Source organism: Vidua chalybeata, chromosome 26 (genome assembly GCF_026979565.1).
Source record: "Vidua chalybeata isolate OUT-0048 chromosome 26, bVidCha1 merged haplotype, whole genome shotgun sequence".
NCBI lineage: Eukaryota > Metazoa > Chordata > Aves > Passeriformes > Viduidae > Vidua > Vidua chalybeata.
The window spans coordinates 5,075,034-5,086,247 of record NC_071555.1 but is presented as its reverse complement, the minus strand read 5'-3'; the positions used below and the strand labels follow the sequence as shown (position 1 = coordinate 5,086,247).

General features: G+C 63.2%; 1 protein-coding gene across 1 annotated transcript; it reads left to right on the top strand.

Moving 5' to 3' along the window:
• The first annotated feature begins 371 nt into the window (after positions 1–371).
• LOC128800049 (rho GTPase-activating protein 27-like) lies at positions 372–9,722 on the top strand. Its single transcript, XM_053964926.1, has 13 exons — positions 372–440; positions 536–1,238; positions 4,415–4,840; positions 5,532–5,747; positions 6,078–6,188; positions 6,279–6,346; positions 6,443–6,530; positions 7,727–7,831; positions 8,214–8,312; positions 8,386–8,476; positions 8,611–8,730; positions 9,125–9,223; positions 9,502–9,722. Exons 2-13 carry the CDS (start codon positions 555–557, stop codon positions 9,720–9,722), a joined length of 2,328 nt encoding a protein of 775 aa, XP_053820901.1. The 5' UTR covers positions 372–440; positions 536–554.
• The last annotated feature ends 1,492 nt before the right edge of the window (positions 9,723–11,214 follow it).

The window sequence follows — 11,214 nt, the reverse complement described above, 5'->3', positions numbered from 1 at the left end:
AGATCCCGGCAGCAGCGGGGCTGGGCCCTTCCTGCGGCAGGAACCTCCCGAGGAGCCGTTTCCTCGTCGGGCGGCAGCGGGTCCCCTCCGCCGCCGTCCCCTGCCGCCCGCCGAGGGGACAGGACGCGCCCCAGCAGCCCGAGCTGCAGCCGGGGGCCGGGTACCCACTCCGCCGCGGAGCCCGGCCCCGTCTCCCGTCGAGGCGGCGGCGGAAACTGGGCAAGTCGGGACCGGCCCGGCGCGGGCACGAGCGGCACCGCGGGCGCGCACCCGCCCCAGCGCCGGCCGCAGGTGAGAGCGGGGCTCGTGGACCGGGGGCTCAGCGCCTTGGGACTCGGTGGCTTTGGGGTCTCGGGCATGGTGGCAAGGATGTGACCCCAGGGCCCTAGGGAGTTCCAGCAGGTTCGGGCGGTTTGCGAAACCGCCGCGTAGGGCTGCAGGTCAGCGGGGACCCCGAGGGAGTGGAGTTGGGGGGTCCCCGGCCCAGGAGGGGTTGGGCGCTGCCGTCACCCTTCCCTTGCCCCGTGTCCCACAGGCGGAGGCGCGGGGAGGCCATGGAGGCGGCAGAGCCGGCGGAGGAGGCGCTGGTGCTGGTAGAGTACGGCTTCGAGTACCACGCCAAGGACGGCACCTTGGTCTCCATCAAACCCAACGAGCGCTATGTCCTGCTCAAACGCACCAACCCGCACTGGTGGCACGTCCGCAGGAGCGGGGACGCTCGGGCCTTCTACATCCCGGCCCAGTACGTCAAGGAGCTGCCTCCCATCGCCGCCCCAGCCCCGCTTGAGCCCCCGCCATCGGGACATGCTGCGACAGAGCCGGCCGCGCTCGTCCCTCAGCCCCCGCCAGCCTACGAGTATCGGTTCATCGGCGCCGCCGAGCCGGGGGAGTCGGCAGGAGGGTGCCCAGTGCCCAGGAGAGACTCGGTGCCCAGGAGGGACTCGGTGCCCAGGAGAGACTCGGTGCCCAGGAGGGACTCTCCACCATCACTCAGCTCTTTTCGGGTCCTCCCGGAGCTGACCCCGCACCCCGCTGAGCCTGTGAGACCTTCGCACTCCCTGGATGACCTGGCGCGGGTGACACCAGCACCTCGCAGTGCCACTGATGCCATGGGGGCACGCGGGGACTCCCCAGGACACGCTCGGCCGCTCGGGAAGAGCCGCTCCGAGACCCTCTGCGCCTCCGGCAAGGATAGGGACGTGGTCAGGAGGTGGCCGGGAGCCGGCCCTGCAGCTCAGGTACGGTGACATCCCCAGTGCTGTCCCCAAAAGCTGTGCTGGGGCGGGGGGGGGTGGTTAGCGGGTGGGGATGTTGAGCCTCGCCCCCTCGACTGATTCAGTGGCCGTGTTCCCCCACCATGACCCTGTGACCCCCAGCACAGTGAGGTGACAGTACGGCACCGCAGCCACTGCTGGGACCCCCCAAGTCTCCCCACCGAGCTGACCCCATGGGACAAACCTGCAGGTGACCTCACCATAGGAGTTTGCCAGAATTAACCATTTCGGAGCTGTGAGGGACCCCCCCCCCCCCACAGGGACTCCTCCCCCGCATGCCCTCCACCCTCAGCCCCCTGGCCCCCACCCTCATGGGCACCCCGAGTTCTCTCAGCCCCCTATTCTGCAGAACCCCGTGGTCTCTGGAGCAGCCTCAGTGTCACCCAGAGGGGTTTTGCAGTGATCTCTCAGGTTCCCGGAGAGTTCCGGGATGAGAGGAGGCAGAAAGGGTTAACAGGGAAGCGCGGCTGCTCCTCCCTGCTGGGGCGGGAGCCTCACCTGGGCGCAGCACCCATTGACCGAGGTGGGTGCTGGGTGCACCCCGGCACAGGCCAGCGCCCCGACACCCCAAACCCACGCTCACCCCACACCAGTAAGTAGCAAAGGGCTCTGCCCAGCACCCCCTGGGCTGCACCTCCCCGAGGGGGGCACCCAAGGGTGGGGGTCCCTGCCGGTCACTCACCTGCCACCAACGCAGGCCGGGGTACACAGGGTGAGACAGTGCGGGCAGAGGGGTGGGTCCCACGACCTTGTCCACTCCTCACTTGTCCCCGAGCACCTGGAGCACCCCAAGCCTGGGTGTCCCCCACTTCAAGGGGGGCTGGAGGGATTGTGCCCCTGGGGGAGTTGCTGGAGGAAATGGGGTACTGATGGTAGGGGGCTGTGTTTTAGACCCCATTTTCCACCCCATTTTCACCTCATTTTCACCCCATTTTATACCTTGTGCTCTCAGCTGTGCCTTTTGCACACCGAAAGCCACTGAGCCACTCTGGGGATGACCCAGCATAGTCCCCAACCCCAGTGCCACCACGGGAGCATTCCCCTTCCCTGCCCAAATCCAACCAGTGCTAAAACCATCCAGCATCAGGCATGGCAGGACCATGGTGGCCTCGGTCCTGCCACTATCTGCACCTGATGGGATGGGATGGGATGGGATTATCCCGGTGTTGTGGGGACACAGCAGCTCCACATCAGCTTCCATTTGAGCAGTGTGACACCAGATGGGCCACCCAAAATCATCCCAGTGCAATTCCTGCTCAGCATCATCCCGGAGCAATTCCTGCTCGGTTGGCCTTGGCTTTGCCGGCACGGGTGACGAGTGGCAGGTTGTGGGTGATGGGTGACAGCAACCCCAAGAGAAGCCAGTTCCGCCCTGGGCGTCTCTTCCGCTCCCCGAACCCCGGCAGGAAGCGTGGTGGGTGCAGGGCCCGGCTCGGGCGCCAGCGACGTTACCGGAGCCTCGTGGTGTCCCCACGGCTGTCCCCACTCTGGTGCCCCCAGTGCTGCCCCGGTGTCACCACGATGGGTGACCGGGCACCGGGGGGCCCGCGGTGGGCCCGGAGCAGGGCGTTGCAGCTGCTGCGCTTGGGGAAGGTAGGCAGCATTCAAGGGTGCTCCTGGCCGGGGGACAGGGGGGTGTTTTGGGGTCACCCCTTGCCAGGCTCCCCCTCGGGTTTCCCTGGAGGTTTATGGGCACCAGCGAGTGCCACAGTGCGCATCCCAAAGCAGGAGGGGCACCCAGCCCCCCCGCCCAGGGGTGAGAAATCCCCAGGGATGCACCCATAGGAGAGAGAGGGGTGCAGGGGGCTCCGTGCCAGGGATGCCCCATTGCCACCCCCATGTCCTTTGTCCCCAGGAGGAGGGCAGATCCCCCGGTAGTTTCTGGCCCTGCTCACCAGGGCGGGGGGGTCATGGGGTAATGGGGGGAGGATGAGAGATGTCATCGAGCTGCTGTCCCACTCTGATCCAGGGTGTCCCCAAGGACAGTGCACCTACTGTAACCTCCCTCGGCGTGATGGGCAGGGCTGGAGTTGGGACCTTTGTCCCCACAGCCATTTGTGAGAAACGCAGGCTGTAAAGCTGGGGAGATCAAAGGGTGACAGGAGGGGGTTCCCCTCTGGCAGCACCCTCCTGGTCCCAGGGGACACATCCCCCTACCCCAGGCATCCCCACGGGTGGGGTCAGCCAGGCTGGTGCTGGGGATGCTATTTTGGGATGTGGTGATGGGACTGTCTGGTTCAGCATCCGGCTCTGGGCGGGAGGCCAGGGCTGTGGGTGCTGGAAATGTCCCAGGGTGCAGGTGATGAGGGTGCTGGAGTGCAAGCGTGGGTGAGGTGGGTGTGAGTTTTGGGGTGCTGGGGAGGTGGGAGCAGAGGCTGGGGGTGCAGGGGATGAGCAGGTTGGAGGTGTTGGGAAGGCAGATTTCAGTGCAGAGGTTGTGGGTGTTCATAGTTTGGGTGCCAGTGCTGTGGGTGCTGCACAGAGCAGGTGATGCAGGTACCAGTGATGTGGTTGCTGTATCCAGGGGGTGATGCAGGTACCAGTGATGCAGGTGTGGATCATGTAGGGGATGCAGGTACCAGTGATGCAGGTGTGGATGATGCAGGTGATGCAGGTATGAGTGACACAGGTGCTGCATGAGTGAGTACCAGGGACACGGGTTGATGATGTGGGTGACATGGGTACCAGTGATGGAGGTGCTGATGATGTGGGTGCAGATGATGCAGTGACACAGGTACCAGTGGTGCAGGTGCCGCTGCAGGTGCTGCACACAGTGGGTCATGCAGGTGCCAGTGACATGGTGCTGGTTGTGAGGGTACTGCCAGCAGCAGGTGACACAGGCAGCAGTGACACAGGTGCTGACACTGGGGACCTCGATGTCCCTCCATGTGTTCATCCCTGTGCCAATGGGTGCTCCCTGCCCCACTCTGGGTGCTGTGAGTGCCCCTCTCCACCTCCTGGCCTCCCACCACTGGCACCTCCTGCCCCACACTTTTGGGGGCCCAGGCAGGGGGGTGACCCAGCAGCCAGGGAAGGATCCAACTCCTCGGTGCCTCACCCATCAGCCACCTGGACACTACAGTGGGGACATCCCAGGAATGCCATCCCAGCTCAACAGTGACACATCCGTGTTCCCCCAGGCACGCAAGGAGTCAGAGGAGACACCTGATCCCATCTACCTCAACATCCAGGAGCTGCGGGAAGAGGCCGCCGCCAGCTCGGCCCCGGAGGAGCCTGGTGGCTCCGTGTTGGACTGGGAAACCCACACGGACACGGACAGTGGGCATTTGTTTTATTATAACCCGGTGACAGGCGAGACCACGTGGGATTGTCCCTTCGGGCAGGCGGCCGATGGAGTGAGTCCCGCCGCCTCTCCCGCCTCCTCGCTCGCACACAGCCCGGAGCTTCCCGAGTGGGAACAGCACGTGGACAAAGGAAGCGGACAGACTTTTTTCTATAATTCGGTGACAGGTGAGACGTCGTGGGACCCCCCCACTGCAGGAGACACAGGCAGCCCCCGGGAGATGCACCCTGGGGGGACGTGGTACGGTCCCATGGAGCAGAGGGTGAGCACCCGGCGAGGCGCGGGGATGGGCTTGGGATGGGGGTGGAGACAGGGATGGGATTGGAGATGAAAATGGGATGAGAATGGAGACAGGGATGGGAATGGAGACAGGGATGGGAATGGAGATGGAAAAGGAATGGGATGAAAATGGAGACAGAGACGGAGATTGGGATTCAGAAAGGTGTGGGAGATGTGATGGAGATGGAAACAGATGGAGACAGATGAGAATGGAGATGAAGACAACTGAAGATGGGCATGAGTATGGATACAGGGTTGTAGGAAAGGATGAGAATGCAGATGGAAACAGGGATGGGATGAAAATGGAGCCAGAGCTAAAGATTGAGAAAGGATGGCAGATGAAGTGGAGATGAATATGGAAACAGAGATGGAGATGGGGAATGAAGATGGAGATGGGAATAGATACAGGGATGTAGAAAGAGAGGAGAATGGAGATGGAGACAGGGATGATGGTGGAGATGGGAGACAGAGATGGGAATGAAGATAAAGATGGACAATGGAATGAATACTGGGATTGAGCTGGAGACAGACATGGGAATGGAGATGGAGACAGGGATTGAGATGGAGATGGAAATGGAGATGATGGAGATGGGGCAGCCCCCACCTGGACAAGCAACACAGAGATGCAGATCTCTTGGTTGGGCACAAGATCTTGAACTTTCTCTTCTCTCCAGCCACCCACTCCAGAAACGGATTATCCCGACCTGTCTCCAGATGAGCTGGAGTGTTATCCCGAGGAAGACTATTCACCTGTGGGCTCCTATGATCAGGGGGCCTCTCTCTGCCTGTCCCCGAGGCACCCCGAGGAGCTGGGCTCACCCCCGGGCTGGTATGGGCATGGCCACCCCGAGGGAATCATGTTCTACCCCGAGCACTTCGCCCCTGACACGGTACGGGATAGGGCTGGGAATAGGGATTGGGACAGGATTGAGGATGGGGATGGGGCCAGGGGAAGGGACAGGAACTGGAAGAGGGATGAACACAGGGATAGGAACTGGGATGGGGACAGGGATGGGTTATGGACAAGGACAGGGACAGCAATGGGGATGGAAACAGGATCAGGGACAGGGAAAGATGCAGACTGGGGTGACTGCCAGGGATAAACATCCTCACAAGCCCACAGAGTAGGGGCTGCAGGGGCTCTGGGGTGCCATGGGTGCACAGCACAGCCCCCTCCTGGCAGGGGCACCTCGGGCATCACCTGACCCCTCCCTGCCCAGGTGCCATCGGGCGGCCGCCACAAGCGGGCCAGCAGCGGCTCCAGCCAGGACAGCGGGCTCTTCGCCTGGCATAGCGCCGTGTCACCGGCACTGGGCAGCAAGGAGGAGAAGGTGAGCACCCAGGGAGGGGCACCCAGCCTACCTTCACCCCAGCACCAGGGAGAGCAAAGGGAAAATCTGACACCCACCTTCACTTTCCAGTTTAAAAGCCTCGAAAAAGCCGGTGTGCTCAACCGGACCAAGACAGTGGACAGAGGGAAGCGGCTCCGGTAAGAACGTCCTGGTGTCCCCTGCCACTGGACACAGGAGTCCAGCCGGGGGAAGGGGCTGTGCTATCCATGTGTGACCCCTGCTCCCCTCCCCAGGAAGAACTGGAGCTCCTCCTGGACAGTGCTGGAAGGGGGAATCCTCACCTTCTTCAAGGACTCAAAGCACTCAGCTGCCAGTGCCCTGGTAAGAGCCCCAATGGCCTTGGGGCAGGGCAGCTCCCATGGGATGGGGCCAGCACCCATGGCACAGGGCCAGCACCCATGGGACTGGACAGGGACTCGCAGGATGTGGCCAATGTGTGTAGGATAGGGGCAGCACCCACAAGAAACACGGTGCTGACCTCACCTCTGGGGTGGGAGTTCAGGACTCTTGTCTAGGGGGTGCAGAGGCTCTTGGGGGAGGGGGACCATGGCCAACACCCACAGAATGGAGCCAGCATCCGCAGGATAGGACCAGCATCCTTAGGACAGGGCAAGGATCCACAGGATGGAGTCGAAGCTGCAGGATGGGACCAGCACCCATAGCTGAGGTCAACATCTGGGGGATCAGGCCAGCATCCACAAAATAAGATCCCCAGCACTGTGGGGGGGAATCAGCACTTGAAGGATGTGACCAGGACCCACAGGCCAGGACAGGTGCCCAGCACAGGGACCCCAACACTGGGACATGTCCCCTTACCCTCCAGCACACCCACACTCCCTGCAGTGTCAGAGCCCCAAAGATGGTGGGAGACAGCAAGAGGAAGCAGAGCCAGCCCCCGTTCCCCCTGGGTCCACCCCCCCCGGCCCAGTGCCCAGCAGCTGCCACCGGATGCAGAAGTTGCCGTGGGTCTTGCAACACCCTGTGGTGACAGCGATGGGGGAGAAGACAGGGGACCCACAGCTGGGGAGACAGTGCTGGCCCCACCTCGGGGGTTCAGGGCTCTGTCTGGGGGTGCAGAGGCTCTTGGAGCAGGGGGACTGTGGCCAAAGCATCCCAAAACCCAGGGCATGGGGAGAAGCAGTGGGTCTGATGCTCTCCCCCTGCAGAATCCCCCTCTTTGGGGGCAGCCACCCTCTCCCTTCCTGCAGTGTCGCTGAGAGGGACCCCAAAGATGGAGCCCCTCCAGCTGGGATCCCTGGGGAGGGCTGGGAATGTCTCTTGAGGTGATGGCAGCCCTAGGATCTGTCTGTCCCCAAGCTGGTGGCCATGACCTTCACCCCACCACAGCAGTCCCATATCCTAGTCCTGCAGAGACCATAGGAGGGGACAGAGGGGTCCGACAGAGAACATCTGGCAACCTTGCCTTTCTGGAGGAGGGCAGCCCACACCCCCCAGCAGGATCCCGGTGTCCCTGTCCCCTCTGGGCAGGTGCCACCCCCAACCCCTTGTCCCCACAGAGGCACCCCAGCACCCTGACCATCCCCGAGCACACGGTGAAGCTGCACGGGGCCACTCTCACCTGGGCCGGCAGAGACAAGTCCAGCAAGAAGAATGTCCTGGAGGTGAGCAGGTGACAGCAGGAGGGACACTGTTCACACCCCAGGGTCCACGAGTGGCCCACAGGGCAATGCCACGTCTGCCCAGTTCATCCCAGCAGGGGATGGAAGTGGGGACACTGGGGACGTGCCAGGCTGGGAGTACAGGGACTGGCACTGCCGGTCACTGTCCCGTTCTGATGGGCACGGAGAGGCCACCAAGGACATCCTGGCTCCCAGAGGGGCTTTGCACAGGGAGGAGCCTCTCCATCCGCTCCAGCTCCCCGCAGACAGCACCGTTTGGTGTCATCGCAGCTGGCGCCGGGCTCAGCCACATCCTGGTTCCTAAATCCGGGTGGTTGGGGCAGCCCCGTGCCCTTTCCCTGACCTTTGCCTGTTGCTCCATCAGCTGAGGACGCGGGAGGGCTCGGAATTCCTCATCCAGCATGACTCGGAGCAGATCATCACCGCCTGGCACAGGGCCATCGCAGACAGCATCGGCCAGAAGGTGAGCAGGGCCCCCGACCCCCCGCGGCCACCCTGGTGCCGGGCTCCGGCATCTCACGGTGCCGCTTCCGTAGGGCTCCGACATCCCCGGAGAGGAGGAGGCCGAAATTCGGGCTGAATTCGGCTCCCGGGAGAAGCTGGGGGGCGGCGAGGAGCGGAGGGCAGGTGAGCACCGGCACCCGGGATGGGCACGGGGGCCCCGGCAAAACCCCCCACCCTGCGGGTCCCCGGGGTGGGACAGGCCGGGAGCGCCCGGCGGAGCCCCCGGGTGATGCTGACCTGTGCCATGTCCCCGACAGCGGCCGGGCAGGTGACGGGCAGTGCCGAGAGTGACACCAGCCGAGTCCGGAACAAACTCCGCAAGTTCCTGCAGAGGCGGCCGACGCTGCAGTCCCTGCGGGAGCGGGGCTACATCAAGGGTGGGTGTGGAGGGCAGGATTGGGGGCTGCTGGCATGGGGCTGGATCAAGAATACATGCTAGGATGAGGGTAAATCCAGATGGGATGGGGTGTCGGGATAGGGCCTGTCAAGGATGGGTGCTGGAATGGGGCTGAGTCCCTCCGGATGCCTCCAGGCTGGAGGGCCGGAGGGGACAGCCAGGGATGGAGCTGGGACACTGGGTTGAGTGACCAAGCTCAAGCCTGACCCAACATCTTGGTGGCTGGAGGTGATGGGACACACCTGAGCCCATCACCTCCAGCCACCCTGGTGGGAAACTCCTATGGGAACAAGTCCCTCTGTCCCCAACCCTGTCCCCCACTAGCCGCCTTCCTGGTGTCCCCAGCCATGCTCATGTCCCCGCTGTGTTCCTAGACCAGGTTTTTGGCTGCTCGCTGCTGGCACTGTGTGAGCGGGAGCGAGGGACAGTGCCACGCTTCGTCCTGCAGTGCATCTGGACTGTGGAGAGGAGAGGTACAGGGGACAAGGACAGCCGGGGACACCGGCATGGGGACATGGGGACAGCTCCAGGGACAGCCTACATGGGATGTTCGGGTTTGCCTTGAAAGCCTGGTGCTGTGGGCACTGACACAGCTGTACTGGTCACTGTCACTATGTGCCACCTGGCTGTGGGCATCCTCCAGGGGACAGGAGGGACACATGGGGACCCGGAGTTCCCTCAAGAGTGCCTAATGTCCCATTGCAGCGTGGATTGTTTAACTGGGAGCTTTCCCCCATCTCCATCTGCCCAGGTCTGGACATTGATGGCCTGTACCGGGTCAGTGGCAACCTGGCCACCATCCAGAAACTGCGCTACAAGGTGGAGCACGGTACGGTCACCCGCAGTGACAGTGAGGGACAATGGGGTATCACCCCCTTCGGGGGCAGAGGGACAGGGGAGGGGGCAGCCAGGGACCACCCCCTATCCCTGGGGCTCTGGACACGGCTGAGATGCTGCCCCACCCCCAGATGAGCAGCTGGACCTGGATGATGGGCGCTGGGAGGACATCCACGTCGTCACTGGGGCACTGAAGCTCTTCCTGCGGGAGCTGCCAGAGCCACTCGTCCCCTTCAGCCACTTTGACAAGTTCATCGCTGCCATCAGTGAGGGAGAGGGACAGGGACGGGATGGGATGGGACGGGACGGGACAGGACAGGACGGGATGGGATGGGGACAAGGATGGGGTTAAAATGGGATGGGATGGAGACAAGGATGGGAACTGGGATCGAATGGAGATAGGATGGGGAAGGGTATAAGGATGGGGTTAGGGACAGGAATGAGAGAGAAAAGGGATGGGAATGGAGACAGGAACTGAGATGGGGGGATGATAGAGATGGGGATTAGGATGGGGACAAGGATGGGATGAGGATGGGAACAGAGGTGGCGATAGGGATACTGTGACTGCTGGAGCCAGCACCCCACCATGCCCTCCCTCCCTGGCAGAGATCCAGGACACATCTCTGCGGGGCAACTGCATCCGGGACCTGGTGGTGTCCCTGCCACCCGCCCACCACGACACCATGAAGGTCCTTTTCCGCCACCTTTGCAGGTGACACCCCCTTGTTCCCTCAAACCCAACCTGGTGCAGGAAGGCAGAACGTGACTCTGGGGACAGGCCCCGGGGTCAGGGCCATGGTGGTGACACGTCCCCTGTCCCCACAGGGTGGTGGAGCACAAGGAGGAGAACCGCATGTCGGTGCAGAGCGTCGCCATCGTCTTCGGCCCCACGCTGCTGCGGCCGGCCAGCGAGGAGGGCAACATGGCCATGCACATGGTCTTCCAGAACCAGGTGGTGGAGCACATCCTCAACCACTATGGATACATCTTCCCCGATGGATAAACCCTGGGGACACATGCGGGGACGAGCCCGGCAGTGGGGACTTGATGGAGCAGTGTCTCCAGGAAGGACTTGGCCATGTGTCACCTCGGTGGTGGCTCCACGGAGGGCAGCACGGTGACCCGGCTCAAGGGAGAGGCACCCCAGTGGCTCCTCCTTGGCCACCCCGTCCCACCAGGGCCAGATCCGGGGGTCGAGCCCCAGAGGGGATCCCCATGGTCACCGGAACCCTGCAGTACCCCCCTGGAGCCAGCATTCCCAGGTGGGAGCAGGGAGGGTCCGGCGGGCAGTGCCCGCTGGGCGGTGGCACCGGCGGGCAGGGAGAGGCCGGGCAGTGCCGTGGCTGCAGCCCCTGCCCCGATCCCAAATAAAGAGCCCGTGCAGACACAAGGGTGAGGGGTTGCTGGCGGGACAAGGGGACATCCCAGGGACATGGGTGGCGCAGCAGGGGCTCGGTGCTCCTTGGCACCTGATGACCCTCGGGGACACCATGTGGCCTTTGTACCCCATGAGGATGAGGGGACCTGGGACACCATTCCTGGCTGGCGTCACCAAGCACTGTGTCACCACCAATGTCACCACAGACAGCAAGATGTGATGAGAGCCACATGGTCATGGGACATGAAT

Bases quoted from the DNA above. Each gene is read 5' to 3' on its own strand.
- LOC128800049 (XM_053964926.1), top strand. From the start codon at position 555: ATGGAGGCGGCAGAGCCGGCGGAGGAGGCGCTGGTGCTGGTAGAGTAC. The intron at 4,841-5,531 runs GTGAGCACCCGG...TCTTCTCTCCAG, and splicing joins ACGGTCCCATGGAGCAGAGG to CCACCCACTCCAGAAACGGA. The intron at 6,531-7,726 runs GTAAGAGCCCCA...TTGTCCCCACAG, and splicing joins ACTCAGCTGCCAGTGCCCTG to AGGCACCCCAGCACCCTGAC.